General features: G+C 40.5%; 1 protein-coding gene across 9 annotated transcripts in view; it reads right to left on the bottom strand.

The window, feature by feature from the left end:
• The window catches only part of ADGRB2 (adhesion G protein-coupled receptor B2), a 509,181-nt gene that overhangs the window by 395,057 nt on the left and 87,009 nt on the right, over positions 1–27,115 (bottom strand). For 5 of the 9 annotated variants that reach the window (XM_044285128.1, XM_044285133.1, XM_044285134.1 and 2 more), the window contains exon 1: positions 19,758–19,978. The exons of the other annotated variants lie outside the window; for them this stretch is intronic. In XM_044285128.1, the coding sequence (XP_044141063.1) occupies positions 19,758–19,769 (12 nt within the window). In that variant the 5' untranslated portion in view covers positions 19,770–19,978. Of the gene's footprint in view, positions 1–19,757; positions 19,979–27,115 lie in introns of those variants that run through there. 9 annotated transcript variants of the gene reach the window in all.

The following is a 27,115-nucleotide window of genomic DNA, read 5'->3' as shown; positions in this document are numbered from 1 at the left end:
TTTTTCTGTTATGCTATTCACCATATGGGCTACCTTTTAAAAAAAAATATTTTAATAGTATAGGTGCTTTTGCATGCTGGGATGGGGGTGATTAACATTTTTATGCTTTTTTATATTTTCAAACCTTTTTTTTTTTTTTTTTAACATTTTGTTAAGTCCCCCAAGTGGGCCACAACTTACAATCATCAGATCTAAATTGCTCCATTATTCTGTATAGAAATCACTTTATCACAGTTCAGTGCTGCCATCTATTGGCCTGAACTGGGATATACTGACAACGAGCCTGGAAGCCTAGTACAGGCTGCGACTCATTTTTAGAACAGGGTGCTTTCCCTGATCTCTTCTGGGGCAAAGCGCGCCTGAAGAGGAATCCCACGCTTCCGGTTTTTTACACTCTCAAATGCCGTGAGTGAGAGGCAACTCATTGCTGTGAGGGGAGGGGGCATGTGGTGTATTATGGGGCTATGAGGGTGAAGAACTTGTGTGAGGAGCTTTATGGGGTGTAAATCTGTGAGGAAGCGCCGGAATCGACAGAATGTAACTGTGTTGTTAGTACATTATTACAAGATTTGGGGCCCCACATTTTATCTAAAACTGGCCCTGTTGTGGGGGATTGATCTTTGGAATCTATGCCTCTTAATCCAGCCAGCTTGGGAAGGGGGGTGTTCATGATGACAGATTCTCTTTAGAGACTACCAGCAGATCTTCACATATTCTTTCTGTACAATCTAGATGTTGGATGACTAAGAATGAAAAACAGAAGCTGCCATGAATATCATACAAATATCTGAAAGATAAGGCCTCGTGCACACGACCGTATCTGCTTTGCTGTCTGTAAATTGCGGATCTGCAAAATATAGATATGGGCTGAGTGCGTTCTGCAATTTCTTGTTCCACACGTCCCACCCTATGTTAAAAATGCCTATTCTTGTCTGCAAAATGCATGTTCTCCGTTTTTGTGGGAAGGCAGAACAGACATGGTGTGCTGTCCGCATTTTTTGCTGCCCCCTTAAAATGAATGGGTCCACATCCAATCTGCTCATATGAACAGGGCCTAACTTACATTTGAAAAAACATTCACCACGTACACTATGTGAAAAGTAATGGGCAGTACACTGGAGAACTGAATGTCTTTCTTCACCGGTACTTACCGTAATATATTTTGCAGGATTAAATTGCTTTTTTCCCATCGTTATTAAGTCGCTATTCACTGTAAAAACTGAACTACCCACACACTGAAAGCTGTAAATGAGAAGAGATAAAAAGGAGGGAATGAAGAAAAAGGAGATAAAGGAAGGGTACAAGGTAATTGCTGTGGGGTGGGGGCAGCCTACATTGGTAGCACAGGACCGTACGTAGAGGCAGTAGGCATACTATAGCATACAAACAGTACGAACATGTCTGAAGACCTATCTAGATAGGCTGTCCGATATTTAATTGACCTGATTTATTTTAATAGGCCACATAAGGCACTGAAAATTGAGGGGCAGTCCATTTCTGCAATAATGGTCTTAGCGGCTATTAAAATATTTGTGATCAGTCTGTTGGGTAATATTTTGGGGGAAGGTTCAAGATATAAATCACAATTTTCTGAAAAGAGGGCATAGGGTCGACCTATAATATGAGGTACAATGTTCTGGATGCGACCAAGACTATGATGTTCAACTGTCAAGCGCAGATGTCTCAGGTGAGTTGGTTTTATTGCGAGTTGGGAGAAGGTTCAAGATAGATTACAAAGATTACAATTTTAAATTAAAAATGCCTAAAAATTTCCTGAAAAGAGGGCATAGGGTTGACCTGTAGTATAAGGAACAATGTTCTGGATGCGCTCAAAACTATGATGTTCAACTGTCAAGCGCAGATGTTTCAGGTGAGTTGGTTTTATTGCAACGTATCTGACGACAGAACCCCTTTAAAGGGAGTCTGTTACCAACAACCTCCATATCCCACTGTTTGCATAGACACATAGCTGTAGTTCACCTGATTAGCCCCTTCCTAACCAACCAATTTTCCCCAATTTTTTTTTTCATTTTTGCTATGTTCACATAGACATATGCGGGCTTGTTTTTTTGCAGAATAAGTTACACTTTCTTAGGGCACCATTTAATATTGATACAATGCAGTGGGAAGCTGGGAAAAAATCCCCAATGGGATGGAATTGGAAAAAAATTCAATTTCGCCAAAGTTTTATGGGTTTTGTGTTTAAGGTGTTGCCTATGTGGTAAAACTGACCGTACCCTTCATTCAGCGGGTCAGTAAAATTACAGTGATACCATATTAATACTGTAGTTTTTCTTATGTTTTAATATTTAAAAAAATAAGAACTGTGTGAGGGCTCATTTTATGCCAGGCTCATTTTGTGTAGTCTTTATTGATACCAGTTTGAAGTGTGACTTTTTGATCACATTTTGTTCAATTTATTTCGGAAGGTAAAGTGAAACAAAAAAGGGTGAATTGTCCATTTTGATATGTTTTTCTGTTACACTATTTATCATATTGGATAAATATGTTTTATATTTTGATAGTACGGGTATTTTGGAATGCCACAATGCTAATTATTATTATTATTTTTTGTTTATTTACAGGGGGTTGATTAGAATCTTTATATTTTTAATTTTTGTTTGCATTTTTTAAAAACTTTTTTCACTTTAGGGGACTTGAACATGTGATCGACTAATCGCTTCTCCCATATACGGCAATAATGTAACAGTGCACTCTGCTGCAGATTCAATATGCTCCATAGGCAGCGCTCCATAGGACCTTTACTATGACAGTCCTTGGAGCCTTCAGAGAGCCTGAGATTGCCATTGCAGCTCCCTCTATCTCACCATGGTGGAGCCATTTGGTCCCCAGAAGTGCAGCACTCCTGGGATTACACTGCTCAGATGCCATGATCACAATTGACAATGGAATCTGAGCTTCTGAGTGGGCGCCATCTTTAAAGACCAAACATCTACCATACATATACATTCATCGAATGTATACAGAGCGTGCTGTATTGTTGCCTTTTCTACAACACTTCTAAGAAACAAATGGGTATTATTTAGTGGTGCATTTTCCTGCCAGACTTCTATTGATTTATTTGTACATAACGTTGTAGCAAATAAAATGGATTATTTTGCTACAAAATAAAACATTTCCCTTTCCAATCCTCACAGAATACAGTATTTCTGTGTGGAAACGATCAGCTCACTGCCATGGATTGCTGGGATATGAGCTTCCTTTTTGGTCAAAATCAATGCACATAATTCCCAGCCTAAGGGCTCGTTCACACAAACGTTTTTGCGTTCCATATACGGGCCGTTTTTTGAGTTCCGTACACGGTCCATATACGGAACCATTCATTTCAATGGTTCTGCAAAAAAAAACTGAATGTACTCCGTATGCATTCCGTTTACATATTTCCATTTTTCCATTCTGTTCAAAGATAGAACATGTCCTATTATTGCCCGCAAATCATGTTGCGTGGCTCCATTCAAGTCAATGGGTCCCCCCAAAAAAACGGAACACATACGGAATGTACTCCGTATGTCTTTCGTATCCGTTCCTTTTTTGTGGAACCATCTATCGAAAATGTTATGCCAGCTCAATTTTTTCTATGTAATTACTGGATACTGTATATGCCATACGGAAAAACGGAATGGAAAAACGGAATGGAGCCGGAAACACTACTGAAACAAAAAAAAGAAAGAAAAACGAATCCGTTAAAAATGGCCCGCAAAACACTGAAAAAGCCATATGGTAGTGTGAACAAGCCTTAACTGATACAACCATTGAATATAATAATCTCTTGATTTGTTTCCAGATTCCTTGTTCTCTGTGTTGAAAAAAAGACAATATTGTCATCCAGACAGCAATGCCCTGGTTGACAGTACTCCGAAAACGACTCTATCATCAAGGCTTGGGTTCGGTAAGAGGCATGAAGTATAAGATTGTGTATTTTTATGTCTAAATACTTGTATGGAGCATCTGAATGCTGTCAGAAATGTAATTCAGCTGAAACACAAAGTCTGGATTTGAGTTCCTTTTCAATCGGAGTCATTTCTATAGTGTTAAGAATCATTTGCTGTTCTTTACTTCTCAGCTACATAACCACAATGACTTTCTGTTCTTATTTACAAGAAAAGATCTCATGTCAGGTACAGAGGACAGCTTTTTACATAATACTATGTCTTTGGGCAAACAAGCATTAAAGTAGAAATACTGCTGTCTTTCAGAAACAGGGCTGCACCTGTCCGCGGGTTGTGCGTAATAATGCACTTCAACTCTATTGAAGTGAATAAGACTGAGCTGCAATGCCGCACACAACCTGTGGACAGGTGTGGCACTGTTTGTGGAAAGAAGCAGGCGTTTTTTCTAATCTTGGGCAAATCCCTTTAATGTGGCATAGTGTTTGGTGCTAATCTACTTACATTAGTTTCCTCGAAGCAGTCTGCCTTACCGTCACATATGTACAGTATGTAGGTGTGCACACATGCCCATGTTTACCTTGCTATATGCGTTTGAGACTGGTAAATCTAGAGTTTTCTAGAGTTTTCACATTCTGATGACTACAACTCTTAATATGTGTAAAATGAGAGAGTTGCATACTGACAATAGTCACCAGCAGAGCTGCCATTAATACATTTGGATATTGCACAATCTTTATGTCTTCACATGCCTTAAAGGGAACCTGTCACCGGGATTTTGTGTATAGAGCTGAGGACATGGGTTTCTAGATGGCCGCTAGCACATCCGCAATACCCAGTCCCCATAGCTCTGTGCTTTTACAAACCGATTTGATCCATATGCAAATTACCCTGAGATGTGTCCTGTATGTGAGACGGGTCCAGCGTGAAGGAGTCCAGCACTACCCCGCATCCTCTAAATCTCCTCCTTGCTCCCCGACGTCAGACAGCCAGAGCGCCGTAATCTCGCGATGCACGAGCTAGCGCATGCGCAGTGTCCTCATAGTGTTCCATCCCTGTGCTGGCACCAGCCTCAGAGAAGGAACAGCACATGTGCTAGCTCGCGCATCACGAGATTACGGCACTCTGGCTGGCTGACGTCGGGGAGCAAGGAGGAGATTCTAAGGATGCGGGGCGGTGCTGGGCTCCTTCACGCTGGACTCATCTCACGTACAGGACACATCTCAGGGTAATTTGCATATGGATCAAATCGTTTTTTTCCCACAATAAAAGCACACAGAGCTATGGGGACTGGGTATTGCGGATGTGCTAGCGGCCATCTAGCAACCCATGTCCTCAGCTCTATACACACAATCCCGGTGACAGGTTCCCTTTAACATTTAACGCAATGTAATTAGGATAGACTGGCCAAGGAGCATTTCTTGGACTTGGATGTCCATTATGGGACAGTCATTGGCTGCCACAAAGCATGTGACCATGCCTACGCACTGGCGGAGGAAAACAGCGTGGGGACCGGAAGATGGACAAAGTAGAGGAGGACTGAAGAAGCAGCGCGGAGCAGGTAAATATGGATCTGCTGTTTCAGGCGGCAGGCTGCAGGAACTTGCTTAAAAATTAATATTACTAGAAAACTCCTTTAAATGTGGGCTTACATCCTGGGCAATAGCAGTAACATTGTGCAAATAACACAAGAGAAAAGGAGAAAAGTTGTTAATTGCCTCTATGGCATCAATGGACTCCTTTTTCTCGTGACACGTGTTTTTTGTGACTTATGTATTGATTTTTGCATCTTAATAGTGCTGAAACAAGCAGGTATTGGCTCTTTAGTCTGGATAGAATAAAAAAAACACACAACAAATGACTTTGTATAATAGGAATCGGAAAAAGAGTGAGACTAACTGCTTTTTTTGTAATATATAAACTTTCTAATGGAAAGATATTTAAAGTGCCTCTGACATATGATAAGGAGGGTTAGACTAGTAGGAGATCCAGAGTTTTTGGGGCCATATACTGCGGGATGCAGACGAAGAAGCCTTTTTGGAAAAGACTGGTGAGCTGCTGTCTGTCCTTGGACTGCTCTCTAGTCAAACAGCATCACACAGTATGTTCTAAGAAATTGACAGACAAGGCTTTCCTCCAACTGCTTCTATGAAATGTCCTTTCTAGTTAGATGCCAGACACAATATACTTAACCCCCCACTTTTTTTTTTTAAGGAGACTTTATAGAGACAGCTGTTTAAATTGTCCCTATTTCATGGCAGAAGCTTTGTAAATGAGTCAATATATAATCTCATGGTTGCAACTGAGGGCAAGTGAGGAAGTGCCAGTACTGAAAGCTGGGTTGCTTATTTAATGTGCGATTTGCTAAACGCCTATAATGTAATGGTGTTTTCTCGCTGCATCATTTTCTGGCAGAGGAAGAAGTCAACCCTAGGATTGTGCCTATGTCATAGTGATAAGTTCTCAGTATACTGGAATGTAACCCAAGAGCTACAACCCGAGAAATGGTTGTGCCCCACTCCATCCATTTCTCCCCTCATCACCCTTTACATATACAATCTGCTATATTATTGCACTATATATATATATATATATATATAAAATAAATGAAGACACCGCAGCACATCCGTTGGTAAAATAGAAAGTGAGGACCTTTATTCACCCATGCAACGTTTCGGTCTGCTTGCTGGTACCTTTCTCAAGCTTGAGAAAGGTCCCAGCAAGCGGACCAAAACGTTGCATGGGTGAATAAAGGTCCTCACTTTCTTTTTTGCGGTGTCTTCATTTATTTTGTATTATACACCTTGGTAAGGTGTTATTATCGCTGGCACCCAATCATCTACCACAAGGTGTGCTGCCCTGAACTTCTGTTTTTATATATATATATATATATATATATATATATATCTTGTCTTTGGCGGATATCTATGTGTATTTTCTCAAATCAAGGTGTAGACCAGTAAAATATGGAAAATAGTCATACAGCTCCTCAATTTCCCTTTAAAAGTAGAAATGTTAAATTGAGATCACAATTTCCTGGCAAGCCACTTGAATTTACAGGGAGAAATCAGCATTGATCATGCAAAGCATCAGAACAGATGGACCATAAATATGCTGTTTGAACTTCTAATCTGAATCTCTTTTAGTTTGGGCAGGAATTTAGAGGTATAATTATGTCTTCCTAGGGTTCATTATTGTGCAAAGCAATTGTTTTGATGTTCCAACACAAATTTAATGTCTATAGCTGTGAAAAAATAATAGGGATTAAGTGGAGGAGAATGGGGCAACATGTACCGACACGCAAAAGCCATATCTAGGAACCCTATTTCTACATTAGTCTTAAATGGAAACTTCATGATCCCTCCATATATAAACAGTCCCTTCTTTTGCCTTAGGCCTCATGCACACAACCGTTGTTTGTGTCCGCATCCGAGCCGCCATTTTGCAGTCTCGGATGCAAACCCATTCATTTCAATGAGGCCGCAAAAGATGCGGACAGCACTCCGTTGCTCCCTTCCGTGGCCCCGCTAAAAAATATAACATGTCCTGTTCTTGTCCACGCTTTGCGGACAAGAATAGGCATTATATTGACGGCCGACCGTTCCGTTCCGATAATTGCGCAAGGCATACGCGCGGCTTCCGTTTTTTGCAGATCTGCGATTTGCGGACCGCCAAAAACGGCACGGTCGTGTGCATGAGGCCTTGGTGGAAGTTTGTCACCTGTCAGTCTCATTTCTTATTGGGTTTTTTGAAGTTTCTAACCATTCAATCCACACTCTAATAGACATTTATCTTTGTACTGAGATAGTCAAGGGATTTTCGTAGAAACAGCAGCTAATCTGCAGAAACAGAACTGTACAATAAAGCAGGACTGCTCAAATATTTTCTTCTGCCAAAGTCAATGGTGACATCCATGCCAAAAGAGGAATATGTAAGGAACCGGCAGTGGTACACTGCCCCATACCAACAACAGAATAGTTCCAATTTTGCCAGGACAATCCTGCGAACCAGACCACAAAACTGGCAAACTATACCTAAAGGTGGGTATTTGGAGTTGTTCCTTGGCCAGGGCTTAATGTTCTAATTTTGGCTATTTAAATGTCGGTAAGAATGCAACAGTAACCTTAATATCAATGTTTCCCTAGCGTCATAGTCTCCAGTCACCTTCTTCTCACTGAATATTCTTCTCCAAGGAGGAAGTAAACATCTAACTTCCTGTTCCTGTGCCAAACTGTGTAGGAAAACATCTTGAATGAAGCTATCTGTAATTGAAAGAAATTGTCTGCTGGGACAGTGAAGTCTTCTCTGAAAGTTGGTTTGTCCTTGGACTTGCAATGTCTAGGAAGCAACCCAGGCCTGATCAAAAACTGCAATGCATTTTACACATGGGAAACTCAACTCATAGTTTAAGAAGACCTAGTTTAAAGCATGGGAGGGGGACAAGGCAGAAGTCTACATTTCTAGAATAATAGATGGTGAAAGGTAAAAGGATGGAACTGTGTAACTACTGACCAGTAAGTTTAACATCTGTGGTATGTAAAATATTCTGAGCCGCAGAACTAAATACAGCTGAATAATCAGATATCTCATCATCAGCATGGATGCATGCAAAACAAGTCCTGCCTAACCAACATGCTGGGTTTCTATGAGGAGGTAAGTGCAAATGCGGATGTTGGTCATGCTACAAGTCTGGTATATCTGGGTTTTGCAAAAGCATTTTGTACAGTACCACAGAGGAGACTTGTGCTGAAACAACAAGGGACTAGGGGACAATATATGAATATGGGTAAAGAATTGGTTAAGGGACAGAAAACAAAGAGTTGTTCTAAATGGTGCATATTTAAAATGAGAAAAAGTCAGCAGTGTGTCAGCACAAGGACCAGGGTAAGGCCCAATTCTCTTTAATCTCTTTATCAATGATCTTGTAAATAGGATTGACAGTAAAAGTGTCTGTTTTTGGTGATGACACAAATAGTACAGAAAGACCTAGATAAGGCTTGCTTCACATTTGTGTTTGACGACCCGGCAGGCTGTTCCGGCCGGGAGCAGCCTGCCGGATCTGGTATTGCTGGATGCTACCAGAATGCCATCTGGCCCCATTAGCTATAATAGGATCCGGCAGTGATCTGGGCACGACAAACGTTTAGAGAATCGGCCGCGCGCGCAGCAGTTTTTGTCCGCCCGATTCCCTGCCAGAACAGCCTGCCGGCAGTGTGAAACAGGCCTAAGCTGATAGCATGGGCAAGAACGTGGCAGATGGATTTTAATGCTGATAAATGTAGGGTAATGAGTCTAGGCCACAGTTATCATATGGCTACACACACATAAATGGAATAAAATGGGGGACAACAGAACTAGAAAAGGACCTGGCTATTCTGATTATAAGTTAACTAAGCACCGGTACTCAATGTCAGGCAGCAGCAGCAAAAGCAAATAAGATTCCAGGGTGTATAAAACGAAATAAAAACCTGTGATTCCAATGTAATGTTACCCTTTATAAATCTTTTGTAAGAGTATGGGATTTAGTTTTGAAAAGGGTTCCTAGATGGGTGACCAGAAGAATAAATGGCATGGAAGATCTCAGTCATAATGACAGACTTAAAAATGTAGGTTTGTTCAGCTTGGAAAAAAGACACCTTAGAGGAGATCTTCTTTATAGGCATAAATACATGTGAGGTCAATACAAAGAACTGACACATGATTTGTTCATTCGAAAGGACTTTACAAAGAACTAGGGAATATCCTTTACATGTAGACAAAATGTGATTTAGATACTCAAAGGGTTCTTTACAGTTAGAGTAGTCAGACCACAGAATGCCCTACCCCAAGAAGTACTGTAGTAATGGCATATAATAGGGGCTAGATGCTTATAGAATAGCGAACGGCATTGAGAAATATAATTAGTCTAACAATTGATATCATATAGTTGGTCTAAGAAAGGTTGAACTTGAAGAACCTATGTCTTTTCTCAACCTATGTATCTACCTGAGAATCCCACTCGACAGTACACCCGTGATCATAGCTTTTACTTACTAGAGTAAGAAAGCAGCAATAAATCAATAAATAAATTAGGGTGGGGTTTGATTATTGTACTACATACCTACTACTTTACCCTCATCTACTGTATCCTTCTCCCATCCCTTGTATGTAGATTGTAGGCCGCTGTGAGCAGGGTCCTCTCTCCTTCTGTATCAGTTTGTAACTCGTCCTGTTCATGTCTGTTGTACTTGTTCTTTTATTATGTATGTATATCCCTTATCATGTGTACAGCGCTATGGAAAGTATGGTGCTTTAATAATAAATAATAATACCAATATTTTTGGGGCATTCTTCCATTGCATTTTAGTGTATGCCTAAAAAAGCACAGCAAAAAAAAAAAAAAACATTGTAACGGAAGCCTCAAAGAAAATAAATAGCATGTACACATAATTCATCATCCAAGCACTGCCTTACATATAACTTTTTTAAAATCAGTGTTGGACATCTGCTGTAAGGTATAATACTATGTGGTATTTTCATTTGTAAGTAATAAAAGTGGAGCCCTTTTCACCAGCTAACTGAATCTAAAAGTCAGGAAAAGGTTAAATAGGGTCTGAATAAGTATGTGCAAAGGATGACACCGTCCCCACATGTACATAAAAGGCGCAGTAATAATGTGTACAGGTATAATGGATATGGCAAAAAAAAACGTATTCACAGACAAAAAGGAGGATGCTATTATAAATAATGTAGAGGGCAAGGGACATAAGGAGCTTATGCAGCAGTATGATGGATATGGGATATATATGAAAAAGAAAGAAATGGGAATTGATGTGCCATGGCTAGGGTCATGCCGAATCAATATAGGGAAATGTATGGCCAGACAGCTTGTGTGACAGGTACTTTGCAGTCACTGGAGGAATAGGCACACACTCTGCTTGGCTCCCTTTGCCATTGTCTCTCGTGTTCCTCCTGTGCTCGGCAAATGTTTGCATACTGATGTTGCAGGTCTCTGTGTGTGCTCTGTGAACAGAAGAGAACTAGACAATTTCCTAGCGATCCTATCATTGGCAACTTACAACCACAGGAGATTTTCCTCCAACTCTGTTTTTTGTATTCTTCTAGTTTTGTTTTGGATGTTGTTTTATTATTGCAGCTGCATTTATCCTGCTGTTTATTCTGTTACCCTAATCTTGAGGGTTTTCTAAAGGAACATTGTACAATTGATATTCTAATGTGCCCACGATTTCGAATAAACATGGCGATTTTACTATAAGCAGAAAGGTAATGGAAAAAGATGGATGAATGTGTAAGCCTATTGTTATTTAAAGTTACATAAGCCAGAAGCCGGAGAGCTAAAGCTGGGTTATGAGCATAAGAAGATGAAGAACATAGTCAGAATTGTATACTTCAGTGCGAATGCCAATGGCGTTTTGATGTGTTAGACCTATGAAGATACACCATGGGGGAAATGAACAAAAACATCACATGAGCAACTATTTCAGGCTTTTTATAAATTCTGCAAAATAAGAAGCAGATATTTTATGTAAAAGCTCCTTAAAATGAATGTCTCATGTGTCACATAACTGTATCTTCAATTCATAAGAAATGTAGCATCCTTCTAAAACAAGGTCTCAATTGCAGTTATTTATTGATGACTGGTTGACAAGACTGGAGTCATCCATCAGGGTGGTATCTTGAAAGCAAATTTTTTTTCTAAGGAAAATAGAAAGATAGATAAATAGACAGATAGCAGATAGAAAGATGGATGGATAGATAGATAATAGACGGATATACAGAGAGACAGATAGTAGATAGAAAGATGAATAGATACAGTCAGGTCCATAACTATTGGGACATCGACACAATTCTAACATTTTCGGCCCTATACACCACCACAATGGATTTGAAATGAAATGAACAAGATGTGCTTTAACTGCAGACTGTCAGCTTTGAGGGTATTTACATCCAAATCAGGTGAACGGTGTAGGAATGTTGCTGTCAACTATCAAGATCAGATCCAAAGAGCTGTCACTATCAGCGAAGCAAGCCATCATTAGGCTGAAAAAACACAACAAACCCATCAGAGAGATCGCAAAAACATTAGGCGTGGCCAAAACAACTGATCCTAAGCATACCACCTCATCAGTGAAGCATAGTGGTGGTAGTGTCATGGCGTGGGCATGTATGGCTGCCAATGGAACTGGTTCTCTTGTATTTATTGATGATGTGACTGCTGACAAAAGCAGCAGGATGCATTCTGAAGTGTTTCGGGCAATATTATCTGCTCATATTCAGCCAAATGCTTCAGAACTCATTGGACGGCGCTTCACAGTGCAGATGGACAATGACCCAAAGCATACTGCAAAAGCAACCAAGGGAAAGAAGTGGAATGTTCTGCAATGGCCAAGTCAATCACCTGACCTGAATCCGATTGAGCATGCATTTCACTTGCTGAAGACAAAACTGAAGGGAAAATGCCCAAAGAACAAGCAGGAACTGAAGACAGTTGCAGTAGAGACCTGGCAGATCATCACAAGGGATGAAACCCAGCGTCTGATGACGTCTATACGTTCCAGACTTCAGGCTGTAATTGACTGCAAAGGACTTGCAACCAAGTATTAAAAAGTGAAAGTTTGATTTATGATTATTATTATGTCCCATTACTTTTGGTCCCTTAACAAGTGGGAGGCACATATGCAAACTGTTGTAATTCCTACACCGTTCACCTGATTTGGATGTAAATATCCTCAAATTAAAGCTGACGGTCTGCAGGTAAAGCACATCTTGTTAGTTTCATTTCAAATCCATTGTGGTGGTGTACAGAGCCGAAAATGTTAGAATTGTGTTGATGTCCCAATATTTATGGACCTGACTGTATATACTGTAGATAGATAAACAGATAGATAGATAGACACATAGCAGAAAGATAGATAGATAGATAATAGATAAATAGATATATAGATAACTGTGCCAACTATCCAGTTTGGCTTTGGGCTAAATTTATGGGCATCTGGTCTTCACTGCAGGGGAACCACCAGGACGTTACCTCTTGGAATAGTCCTGGAGTAGTTGCCAGCTGACCTACTGGGGTCGGAGACAATGGTGCACTGAAGGAGGATGAGATAGTCAGGAGATAGGCTGGGATCAGGGCAGGCAGCGTTTGTGCTTATCCATAAAAATAATCCAAGGCCGATAGAGTTTAAACATATCCTTAAAACGAATCGGAGGTTAGGGCAGGCAGCAGAGGATCAGGTTCGGTAAACAGGCAGCGTTCATACACGGGTAGACAGCCAAAGCTCAGGCAAAGGGGTGGAACAAAGTGCCCAGAATAAATAGATGGGTTGGGCAACACCATAGTCAGCAGCTGAACAGAAAGCAAGAAGGTTAAATGAAAATGCAAAATAATCTGCAGGGAGCATGTTATAGAGCACTAGGGGCTAAACAGAATGATGTATAGTTTTTTGGGGAAAATATGCTGCAAAACTTGTATTTCAGCATTCAGAACAGCCTTCCCCCTATGTGTACACAGAGATAGCTGTCAATCACTGATAGGACTGAGCTCCTTGACTTCAAGGCCCAGATGAGCAGGAACCGAAATTAATACATTACAAGTTTTACTTAATCTTTTCCCACAAACGACATGCCAATGTGCTCAGTTCCTCCTGCTCTATAACATGCTGTCTGCCTAATGGCTGTTTTTAATTAGGGGAAATAATCACACATTGTCACTGCAAAATCAAATGAAATTATATTCAGTTTCATTATTTTCAATGGACTGAAGAGATGCAACCAAAGCCAGATGCCTTAGTTTGTGTAGTCTGATTCCATGTAAAACAACTGGCACTAGCATACCATATGCAGTACCGTCAATGCTTACACATACCGCAGCTGAGCCATTCACAAGGGAGACAAGCAGCGGCGTCATATACACGTTTGTAACAACCTGATTATTACAAGGACGCGTCACCAAGGTCATGTTGAAAGAAGAGCTTTATCCATGTACAGATTCACTTTAAATGCTGCCATCTCCACCTTCAGTTCCAGAAACACGTACAGTACTCAGTATTCAGGTCCCATCTGCTTCTTCTATACACCTCCTCATGCTTGTAAAGATGCCAGTAACATCCCTTTGGCCAGCAGCAATAAGCGGCTTCATAAGTACAAGGAGCAGTGCCGCTGCTGCCTATCTGGAGGATGGAAATAGCTGAGCTCTAGGTTATTATCACATCTGTACTTACAGACCCAGCACTATTCTCTGGATCAACTGTCCTAAGAAAATTTGGGGGGCCATGTATTAAAACTAGTGCAGCATTTCCGCTCATGGCAGCTGACCAGATGCTTCCTTTCATTTTCTAAACTCCACTTGTGCATTAAATAAATGAAATCTGACAGGTTGCCATGAGCTGCACCATTATTCTTATCTGCTCCTTTTCTATAGTGTACATGACCGCCTCTTGATTCTACAGAACTCGAGTACCTAGAATGAACTAGACATTCTAAGAGTGTCCAAAAGCCACCTCAGCATTGGAGCAAATTACTACTACAGGTCGCTTTCAATAAGTCCTTATATTAGCTGAAAATTAAAGACGCTTTCCCAGATTTTGATATCTTCAGGTCTTCAATCAGATGCACCTCCACCAATCAGCTGTTTGAAGAGTCTATGGTGCTCCAGAGAGCGCTGTGGCCTCTTCCTAGGCCAGTGATCTCACGGTCATCGGTCACGTGGTCTAGATGCAGCTCAGTCCTATTCAACTGAATGGAGCTGAGTTGCAAAATTAAGCGCAGCCGTTATCCAATGGACAGCTGCAAGGAGACTGCAGTGTACACCACAGCCTCCTGAAAAAGCTCACTGGTGGAGGTCCTCTTTGTCAGACCATCCGCCGATCTGACATTGATAACCTGTCCTGAAGATAGGCCATCAACATCAGAATCTTGGAAAACCCCTTTTTAAATAACCAGGGCTATCGTGGTTGTGCTGCTTTCTGATCTTAAGATTTTTGTAAGCTGCTCTGAAAACCTTATCTCTTGAAAATGAAATCTCCAAGCTATCAATAGCAACAGTTCAGATTTCAGCTGCCATTGTTCCAGTGCAGATACCTTCCACATTTCCTGCTTTTCAGAATTGTGATACATTTGTTTATTTATTTATCTCAATGTATTATTAGTTATGTAAATATTGTAGAGATTGATACATAAGGCATAGTGCTGTATGGAGACGTTACTGTCATTGTAGGAGAGCGTTAACTCCAACAGGGAACGCTGGGAAAGAAAACTGCATGTGAACAGACTACTGAGCATCTCTGCAGTAATGTCAGCGTGTCATTAACAAGCTACACAAAAACAGCAAGCTCTTAGCATTTTTGCAAACTTGAACGAAATAAACAAATAGGTATATAACACTGTATATCCACTGCTGTGTCAGGCGTAACCACAGCCTCCATACATATATGCAGGCTGAAAAGGCACAAAGCATGTTGTTCCAAATAGCCCTACACAAGATTATTACTGCAGTGCTTTAAAATTTTCATGTGCATTATAAATATTTATAGGGTGCTGGGGTTTCTCCTCCACTGTTGCGCATTTCCCGGGAGAGATCTAATAAATTAATACAGCAACCCCCCCCCCCCCCTCCCTTTTTCCCTCTGACACTCAGAGAAGTTCAAAGCTGTCACATAATTCTCAGGATAAACTGTACCCACCTCCCAGACACTAAGCTGAAAGGCACAGATATGTCCTGCAGCTGATTCAGTGTCTACAGAGCATTGCATCCCAGCCATCGATGTAGCAGTTGTAATCATACTGGACATACTGTAGATTATGAGCTTTCATTTGTATCACCGTTATTATTGTCTGTTACATGAGAAAATCAGACATCTAGTATAGTTATTTAGGGTTCAGTCACATCTCTGGTAGAGCAGAGGAAGAGACTACCGGGGTACACCATAGCCAGACACTGCTGGATCCCTAGTCACTAGAATTAAAGTGAAATTGTGCTGCATGCAGTGCTACTTCTCTGGCAGAAAGCAGGCATTATCTACTGATTCATTGCCAGGTTTGGTTCACAATAACTGTACTGTAATCTGCAACTTACATAAAAAAAATATCAATTTTGCAATGTATAAAAGGGAATTATTCAATCTGCTCAGATTTTCTCATTGGCTATTTAACTCATATGTAGTAATATGATGCATACCACCAAGGCGGACTCTTCTGTGTCACACAACCACCAGGATGCACCGGGACACCCACTAGAATGATGTACCGCAAACTCCCAACTAGACCAACAGAACTTGTGACTTGCCAAATAACAAAAAAAAAGTGTTGTGCTGGCCGATAGATCCTGAGAGTAACGTGTCCGTCACATATATTGCTGACCTATCAGACAATTACTTATCCACACCTCCAGTGAACCATTGGAGACCAGTTGCCATTTTCTACCAGACACCAGATACTCGCAGTAGTGCTGACCGCCAGGGAGACGATGCGAAATGTTCTAATCAACCCCGGTCCCCGGAACAGTGGATGCTGCATATATAAACCAAAAATCTGTCCTGAACAGACCCTGCTCACATTGCTTTTGGGTTTGATACGATGTAACTATATAAATATGAGAGCAGCCTAGATAAGAGCTCAGCCAGAACGCTGGGACAGAAGAGAAAGTGGAGCTGTCATTGCTGTTTGCTTTAGGAAAGATCTGAATACATTTATTTTACAAGCTCATAATGATAGAAATAGGAATGTGTGGGACTAGAAATAAAATGCAGTACCGCACTTTTATCATTTGAAAACCACTGAAGAGCTTTCTTCAGTACATCCAAAGAATGAAACAGTCAAAATTGTCAGAAAAGATGCCACTTTAAATTTTCTATTAACTCTATGAAATTATTATTCTACTTCTTTAGTTTTGAACTTCAAAGTGTTTTCCAACACATTAATCATACCTCAATAGTTTATCCCTAACTAGCAGTTTTAAGGACCTAGTCTGTCCTAAAAACTGTATTCATTCTAAATATATATATATGTATATGCTTTTCTGTACTGAAGTAAAAGTTAGCATGAAGAGTTTTAACAATATTGTTGCACATTGTATTCAATAGGTTATCAACGAGACCTACAGTAGTATGAGAATAAAGGAGTATTGCCTTTATTGAACCAAAACTTGGTACTTTTAGTAGATGCTATTCAAAGGGATTATCCATAACTAATAAAGGCCTCCCGGAGTGGCCAACCCACGGTGGGGATCATACTCAGTCATGATTAAGAACACGTTTGTTCGAAACGCGTAGACGATCATTTGGAACACTGAGATGATGCTCTCACTGTATGGATCTGTACTATATTGAATAAAGGAACCCTCATCTCTTCATTCTTACAAATTGACGGTCTTACCAAGGCATTCCGTGCATCAGGGAAGTCTATTCAAGGGATAGAGGCCGCAGGTGAGCTGGATATTGTCCACAATTCGGGGATCATACTTACCTGGTCCCTGCTCTTCCTCTCCATGCAGCACTGAAAACAATCTCTGTTGACAAGGAGATACGTAACCACTGCAGCCCTTGCTCCCCTTGTGTCACGTGGAGACTACCAGTACTGTTCACATTCTAGGCCAGGTTGCTGACGGACATTTTAAGTCTTTCCCAGAAAACCCCTTTAAAGGGGTTGGCCCATGAAAGACATTCTAGGTTTTTCAAACTAGCACCTGGATCTGAATACTTTTGTAATTTCATGTAATTAAACATTGTGTATAAATACTGAGTTATTCAATAAAAGTTGTCTGTATAATACCTCCTGCACTTTTTTTATTTTCCTTATTTCTCTGTCCCCATTTGTAATATATCTTAGGTGGTTGCACATGCTCAGTTTCCATCCTTCAATTGCCATAAGTCATATCTACTAGTAGAAGCTGTGACAATTACAGGGAGATAGCTGTAGCAGAAAGGACACATCCCCAAGATAGGAGGCACCCCCACAGTAATATGTAATATGAGAACTGCTTTGGACAACACTCATACAATATTCTGCAATGATGTGCAACCTGTCAATCTATAGTTTAAAAAGCTCCGATATCAAACTGCATATTGACAACCTATCCCATTAATTTATTTTAACCCACTGAGCCAAATATTAAAAAAAAAAAATATCTGCAGGCATCCCTTTTAATACAACAGGCAATAATAAAATAGCTGGTTGTTACTTGGCTGCACAGAAGTTGTGCATACCCCTTTTCTGACATCACTTTCTGCTCTACTGCTATTGGCCAAAGAGGCACCTCACAAACTTCCTGCTCTACCGATCCCCTGCATGAACTCTCATAATACTGAGAGCAGTTTCAGCCTCTGTACTGCCACTGAAGGATCTGTGGGTCTAAGTAGAATACATAGAGCAACTAGATCGCCACAGCAATATACATGCCAGATGCAGAGATTAAGCCTCGCTCCGGATCCCTGCACGGCCGCTGCTGGATCTCGCCGTCACCCACGATGCTAGGGAGGCTCGTTACCTTCGTGGCCTGCTATTGGCTGCTCCCCCCGATATGCAGGGACCCGGAGCAATGTGGGTGCAGGGGAGCAGGTAAGTTTACTGTATACACTGAGCCCGGGAATTGGAGGGGTCATTAAAGGGGTTGGATAACCACTTTAAGGGGGAAATTTATCATGAGGGGAAATTTTGAAGTCAGTTTTGCTTGAGTCTGCATTGGAGGACTTTATGCCACATTTATCAAATGTCTCAAGTTACGTGATAAATTTGTGCTATCCTTAGACCTAACACTTTTGTCTAGAGAAGCTACTCCAGTTTTCCTACTCCATCCTCCTCCTGGAGTGAGATTGCAACTTTTTTTTTTTTTTTTTTTTAAACAGCTGCTGAGTAATACAAGTAACATGAAGCCATTTAGATATTGAGATATACAGCACCCTGGAAACTTTCATATAAAGGGTTCTTTCTGGTAGGAAAATATTCTTGACCTATCCTTAGGATAAAGATGATTGTCGAAGATGCTAGGAGTCCCACCGAACATATATTGATAACCTATGCTAAGGATAGGCCATCAATATTAAACTCTCTTTTACGGGAGAAGACATTGGTAAGTAATGTGACCAGAGTAGGTCCATTTTACTAAGTATGAAATTTGCCCATACAACAATATTTCGTTTCTTAGCAGTGATCTTCCTTATATCAGAGTAATTTTGATAAAAGAGCATGAAAGCTAAGGTGAAATAGAATTCCTTGTGCCTCTGGCAGCACAGGTAGACTGCTTTCTCTCCACCAAGGCAGGACATTAGCAGGCATTTGACGCTAATAAAGGGAGCACTTAAGACAATTATAAAATGAAATATTCTCTAATTGACAATAGGCATATCATCCCCTTGTTTGCCTATTGAACTTAAAGTGCACATTTACACAGTACAATCAATGTCATGATGATGACAACACTATCGCTAGCTGGGTGTCGGATAAGGTCATCTGAAAGACGCTGTGCAGTAGATATTTTTGGCACTGGCAAAGCAGCTGCTCATGAAGAACACCTATATGTCCCATGGGTATTTGTTTATCTAGTTTTGCCTGAATGGGCCCATGATGATAATTCACGAGAACAACATTTCATAGGATTCTAGCATTCTCTGCATGGGACTGGGTGCTGGGGGAAGGCGAGAGTGGGTGACTGAAGCTGGTGTCACGAGGCACTTGGTAGAAACAGAAAATAATTAAATCTCATCAAAGAAGTTGAAATCCTCCACTCTATTTTTATACTGCCCCTATACATATGAAACAATTGATAAAGGTCATACGGAGTGACTGACAAAGGGGTGATGACATTTCCCGGTGGCATATGTCTCTCTGCTCATTACCAGGTATGTTGAAACGCACCATTCTTTTCATGCAGCTCCTCGAGAGGCACACACACGCCTTACACGCTAATGACACTGATGCTACGTGGCACTTGTATCTTGCAGCGCTGATGACTGTCACAGACTAGGGTTCTTTCGCCCGGCACAGCTACATCCCTTTTCTCAGCCTGCAGCAGTTCAGCTTTGTGATATCATCTTCAAACAGCCCCCGTGAGGTTCATTTCCAGAAGGCGGTCTTGCATTAAAGCAACAGCTTGGATAGGCTGCACTTCAAAACCAGCCAAACGCACTAAAGTTTACGAACTGGCGAATAAAAAAACGTAAACATGGCATCTGCCCTGTCATCCCTTAACAATGACTGTGACTGAGGCTTACTTTGCAAGGAGTTGGCAACCTTTTGCGATCATGCCCTACATCCATCCGCTGGGAATCTTGCACATCTGGTGCCAGGCAAAGGTCACTTACTTATGTCTTCTTGTTTCCAGAAGCATATGTTCTGCTGGCATGCTTGAGCCTCAGGTCTTGGCACCAGCGGGCATGGCTCGCTGTCAATATGCACAAAGCTGTTTATCTCAGAACTTATATGGGTGATACTTAAAATAGAATGCCATCAGTACCGGAAAACTCCAGCGACAGAACATATATACAGTATGTATATTTCATGTATCCAGTATAGCAGTCCTTTCAAGTGTGACTTTAGGTGTCAAGGACATTGGGGCTGCTGAAAAAGTGGCATATAAAATCTTTGCTGTGGTGATGCCCACAAATCCATTGTGGTGTCTCTCTTATGCCCCCCTTTCTTTTCCAAATACTGAAGCTGGTGCAGTGCTGTAAAAGTTTCATCATGATACTGGGTAATGCGTAATTAAATAAATGGGGGAATTATTAACATTAAACATAAGCAAATTTCTTGAAATTTGTTTTGGGTCCGATTTGCACAAATCAGTTGTCAGATTCTATTTGGGCACGGATCTGAATCATAAGGGCTCCAATTGCCCTGCAGAATTGTGTATGACACTCTGAGGACTCCTGTATTTGTATCCCATCCCTTTCAAGCTCTTTATCTCCAATACAGGATTAGTAATGTCAATGTGAAGAGTAAATGGGTGGTCATTCCCTGTGGGACCCAGAGGTCAGACCCCTAGTGATCAGTTATTTCTTATCCTACGGATAGGATATAACTTTGACACTTATATGCATACTGACTGTCAGTATATGTAAGGTGTATTTTCCAAAAGACTATTATTTACCCAAATTTTTATATACCGACTAATTATTAAAACATCACCAAATAAAAAAAGTTATGAATAGTCAGGCTGGCCAGTTAGACTGGCTTCCTCAGGGGGTTGGGCAGGGCCTGCACGATCCCCTGAGAACGCCAGCCTGACTGATGAAACAATTCGGGGGGCAGAATTTTTTTTCTTTTTTGCTCAGTGTTAGCAAATAAGATACTAAGTAGCGATATTGATCAATAACTAGACCTCTGAAAGTATGTGGCACAACTGATCATTTTAAACTCACTTAAATTCATAACTTGTTTTATTTTGGACACAATAAAAATGATGTTTTAATAATTAGTCGGTATATGAAAAATAGGGTGATTACTTGTAAATAAAAACGTAGAAACTTGGCACAAACCCTTTAAAGGGGTTCTCTGAGATTTTTTTTTTTTTACTGATGACCTATCCTCTGTATAGGTCATCAGTATCTGATCGGTGGGGGTCCGACACCCGGGAAGTTAATGGGGATGAGCTGCAATATCAAGCACAGCCGCTATACAATGTACGGAGCTGTGCTTGATAAGCTGCAAGACAGCAGCGGTGCTCACAGGAGTACTGTTGCCTTCTCAAAACAGATGAACGGTGGGGGTCCGGGATATTGAACTCCTAATGATCAGATACTGATGACCTATCCCGAAAATTTGGAAAACCCTTTTAATGACCTAATTTGCCTCCAAGATCACGTTTCACTCCTGGTTGTATTTGCTACTGATGCACATAATTCTCTGGTTAGCTTGTGGATCCTGTCTGTAGTGACTGAAGGCAGCAGCAGAAATGAGAAAGGGGAGACTGAGGGGCCATTGCAGCCTAAAGAGTAGGGACAGTAAAAAGTGGGTTGCCTCGGTGCAGAAGAGAAAGATCTCACACATCGAGACAGAAATGGAGAATGTGTTGTACACTGCAATTTGATGGCACCCAAATAACAGTGCAATACAGTTTTCTAAATAATAATGTTTTATGGTGGGAGATAAGTGAATTGATTCGAAACAAATAAAATTTGTTACAAATTTCTGGAGAAAAAAAAATCTGTGCCAATGATTCAGAATTTTTGGGGATTCATCCTGCACAAATCTTACAAAATGGCAGCTGCTAGAAGATAGAAGACAGAGAAGTAGGCATCTTCCACCAAGGGATCATTTTTGGATTGTTTTTAAATTTAAACACAGTGCAATGTGTTATTAAACCGGCTACCATCCATTTACCCATATGTATCATTGTCACGTGACATTAACAATGCTGTCTTGGTGTTATTAGGGTACTTTTTATTTGAACTGAATTTATTCAGATCGATTTAAATCTGATGGCTGGTTTAAGTGAACTGGATCCAAAACTAATTTTTGGGAAATTCGCTCATCTCCATTTATCGTGCCATCACCATACACTGTAAAAAATATATTGTAGAGTACACAAAGCACAGTGCTAAAATGAAACTAACATAAAATGATCAAATAAGAGCTCCATGCAAAATGAATCAAATATTACCATACAATGTCTATGTAACTGTAGTTGGCTACAAAGATGGGGCGCTATTCTGCGCACCGCTGTTGCACCTGTACAGTATATGCAGCATGTATCAACACCTCTCACTGGGCTTTAAAGGGAATCTGTTAGCGCATGCCAACGAGTGCATATATCCAAGAGCTTCTGGCGGATCCGCAGAATACGGATGCGGTTCGTGTGCATCCCGCAATCTTTGCAGAACCCACTGTAAAAGTGCCTATTCTTGCCTTCAAAACGGATAAGCATAGGACAGGTTGCATAATTTGCGACACTGATGCAGGCAGCACAGAGACAACATCCGTGTGCTGTCAGGTTTTTTTTGCGGACCCATAGCAATTAATGGGTCCGTGTGTGATCTGCAAAAAATGCGGCTTGCATGCGGACCAAAATACAGTCGGGTGCATGAGGCCTTACTTCTGAGCGAGGAACCTACATACTGATATGATTTTCACTGAGATCCAAATCCCACGGCTGCTTACAGTTCGCCAGGCTGTCTGTAATTTACTGTGCTTTCATAAATTAATACAAGGGTCAAATGGGTTTTATACTTTCATAACCTGGATAAAGGAGAGCCAGCCAAGTGACCAAGGCTGCCCAATCCATTTTTCTATAAATTTAGTGGAATCGTTCTGCCGTTCAGAGAGATTGTTATACGTGACCTCCTGTGACACATCATGATTAGCGGGATCTGGCTTTCCTCTTGTATTCGCATACAGCGCAGAAGACCATCCTTCTCGCTGACTTTAAGATGAATGCGTTCCTGTACAATTTCTCTCAGCTTCAAAGGCTCCGTCTCTTGTATAATTGCTGTTTACTGTGTCAGTGTAAACAAGAGACGCACAAAAAATGTAAATTCCTAGAATGGGAGTTTTTTCATTTCCAGAAGTGTGCATTTCTCAGGGTGACGGCACGTACAGGGAGACGAAAGTACCGGAAAATAAAGCGGCGCAGCAAGAGGGAGGAATAATCTTTTTTTTATTACAGGTCCTATAACTCTGCGTCCAACATGCAATGAGATAAAGTGAACTGTGTATAGGACAGTAATTCATCTTTTATATCAGGGGCAGATTCACACTGCTTTGTCCCTAGTTCCTGGCAGCTAATTTACAGACCTGCTTATACTAAAGGATGAACTTTTGAACAAGATTATGATCTTTCTTCTATCTCATAGATTTGGTAGTATTTCCGCGCGTTTTCATTACCAGCTTCTCAGTGATACAGGGATTTATGGATGGATGTATAATACAATGTGTGCAAGAAACTAGATGGATTTTTTTTTTATAGTCCCCATCCTCCAATATCTATGTTTTGAGTCCGGTGTTTTATAGATAAAAATTCACCTTTTCTTAATGTCAGGCCATTTTTTATTATCCGGTGCTCTATAGTAAAACTTATATTATGGCATCATTGTAATAGATCTTTATATAAGGAGTCTTCTGTGAGTTCAATATTGCGGGCCCATCCTCAGGATAAGTCATCAATAGGGAAGAGTGATCCCGTGGAAGTTTGGGTTTGCCGGGTTCCGCCGAACTTCACGTCAAAGTTTGGCTTCGGGGCCCGAACTTGACCCTGAACCAGAACCCCTTGAAGTCAATGGGGACCCAAACTTCACTTTATTATTTTCTGGTAAACCATGGTTATATCGGAAAATAATATAATTCTTAAGACAGAATGCAAAACAATGTGGCTATTTAGGGGTTAAAAAACAACAAAAAACAACTCACCTCATCCACTTGATCGCGCTGCAGCAGCTTCTTCTATCCTCACTGAACAGGACCTGCCAAATGACCTGCGTTGTGCGCGATGACATCACTGCGCTCTCCCACGTGGTGACGTCATCACGCATATCGCAGGTCCTTTGGCAGGTCCTGTTCAGTGAGGATAGAAAAATCTGCTGCAGTGCAATCAAGTGGATGAGGCAAGGTTTTTTTTTTTTTATTACCCCTAAATGGCCATATTTTTGGGCATTCTATCTTTAGAATGCTATTGTTTTCCAATATAACCATGTTATAACGGAAAAAATTAAAATCACCTGAACAGCAAACCTGAACCCGGACTTCAGTGAAAAAGTCTGGGTTCGGGTCCGGGTATCCGAACTTGTAAAGTTCAATATGAACCCGAAATTTGCAGTTATTTGCTGTCAAGTGAATGGACCTGGAATGCAATACCAAGCACAGCTGCTATGCAATTTATGGAGCTGTGCTTGGTATGCTGTGAGGAGTCTGTGGCGCTCACTGAAGTGCCACAGCCTCCTCAAACAGCTGATAGGAAGGGGTGGCAGGAGTTAGTCCACCACCGATCAGATAATGATGAGATACCCTAAGAATAGGCCATCAATATTGAACGCCTAGAAAACCCCTTTATGAGTTTGCATCTTGTGCTGTGTTTAACTGATTTGTTTGCAAAAATATTTATTCTTTATGTCACCTTCTATACATAGGCTTTGGCTCTGGATACCTCAGTAATACCAAAAACTGTCTACAGTATTCACACAAGCAGCTACCATGCTTCCTGATGGGTTCCAGGTAGGAGCATATTTTTACTTCATGTACACATAAAAAATGGACTGAATCAGTGCAGACAGGATAACACATCAGTGAAGATATATTACAATTTACAAAGATGCAAGATTTTACATTTCTTGAATATAAAATAGATAGCTAAGTCAATAATGTTTCCTAGGAACACACTGTCAATAAAGTGCAGTGATTTACCACCCTAGAATAGGCTAGATTAATCAAGGATTATCCTGGAAGCTGAAGATTCTCTCTGCTGATTCCAGGATTCTTCTCCACTATCCCTATACAATATTTTACATCTGTGTGATCTAGGTTTCTAGTATATTCCCTAAATTTATACAAATCCTATATTAAATAGAAACCCCGATCCTGGAGCTACAAAATGTTGCAATATGATGTTGAGGAGAATTGTGGAATTACGGTACTTTCACACTAGTGTTTTTTCTTTTCCGGGAAGTAATCATCACCTATAGGCACTGACTGATATATCATTTGAGAGTTAATGACTGGACAAATGACTTGACATGAATACAAACGTCTAACTGACAACAAGGTTCTTACCCCTATTGGGATATTTGGTGGAACAATCACATGCAACTGCAACATGTATTTTACCATACACCTGTAATTAGGAACGCTATACTATAGGAACTATACATAGACAGTGTATACACAAGGCTGTTTTTACCATGTAGGTTTAACCCCTTAAGGACTCAGCCCTATTTCACCTTAAGGACTTGGCCATTTTTTGCAAATCTGACCAGTGTCAATTTAAGTGCTCATAACTTTAAAACGCTTTGACTTACCCAGGCCGTTCTGAGATTGTTTTTTCGTCACATATTGTACTTCATAACACTGCTAAAATTGGGTCAAAAAAGTTAATTTTTTTGCATAAAAAAATACAATTTTTACCAAAAATTTCGAAAAATTTGCAAATTTCAAAGTTTCAGTTTCTATACTTCTGTAATACATAGTAATACCCCCAAAAATTGCGATGATTTTACATTCCCCATATGACTACTTCATGTTTGTAGAATTTTGGGAATGATATTTTATTTTTTGGGGATGTTACAAGGCTTAGAAGTTTAGAAGCAAATTTTGAAATTTTTCAGAAATCTTCAAAATCCCACTTTTTATAGACCAGTTCAGGTTTGAAGTCATATTGTGGGGCTTAGATAATAGCAACCTCCCAAAAATGACCCCATTCTAGAAACTACACCCCTCAAGGTATTCAAAACTGTTTTTTCAAACTTTATTAACCCTTTAGGTGTTCCACAAGAGTTAATGGCAGATGGAGAAACAATTTCGAAATTTCTATTTTTTGGAAAATTTTCCAATATAATCAATTTTTTCCAGGAGTAAAACAAGGGTTAACTGCCAAACAAAACTCAAAATGGGTTGCCCTGATTCTGTAGTTTGCAGAAACACCCCATATGTGGTCGTAAACTACTGTTTGGCCGAACGGGAGCACATAGAAGGAGGGGAACACCATATGGGTTTTGGAAGGCAGATTTTGCAGGACTGGTTTTGTTTATACCATGTCCCATTTCAAGCCCCCTGTTGCACCCCTAGAATAGAAATTTCAAAAAAGTGACTCCATCTAAGAAAGTACACCCCTCAAGGTATTCAAAACTGGGTTTAGAAACTTTGTTAACCCTTTAGGTGTTCCACAAGAGTTAATGGCAGATGGAGAAACAATTTTGAAATGTCTATTTTTTGGAAAATTTTCCAATATAATCAATTTTTTCCAGGAGTAAAACAAGGGTTAACTGCCAAACAAAACTCAAAATGGGTTCCCCTGATTCTGTTGTTTGCAGAAACACCCCATATGTGGTTGTAAACTACTGTTTGGCCGAACAGGAGCACATAGAAGGAGGGGAACACCATATGGGTTTTGGAAGGCAGATTTTGCAGGACTGGTTTTGTTTATACCATGTCCCATTTCAAGCCCCCTGTTGCACCCCTAGAATAGAAATTTCAAAAAAAGTGACTCCATCTAAGAAAGTACACCCCTCAAGGTATTCAAAACTGGGTTTACAAACTTTGTTAACCCTTTAGGTGTTTCACAAGAGTTAATG

This window comes from Bufo gargarizans, chromosome 3 (genome assembly GCF_014858855.1).
Source record: "Bufo gargarizans isolate SCDJY-AF-19 chromosome 3, ASM1485885v1, whole genome shotgun sequence".
Classification (NCBI taxonomy): domain Eukaryota; kingdom Metazoa; phylum Chordata; class Amphibia; order Anura; family Bufonidae; genus Bufo; species Bufo gargarizans.
This window is presented reverse-complemented; position numbering and strand designations above follow the sequence as displayed.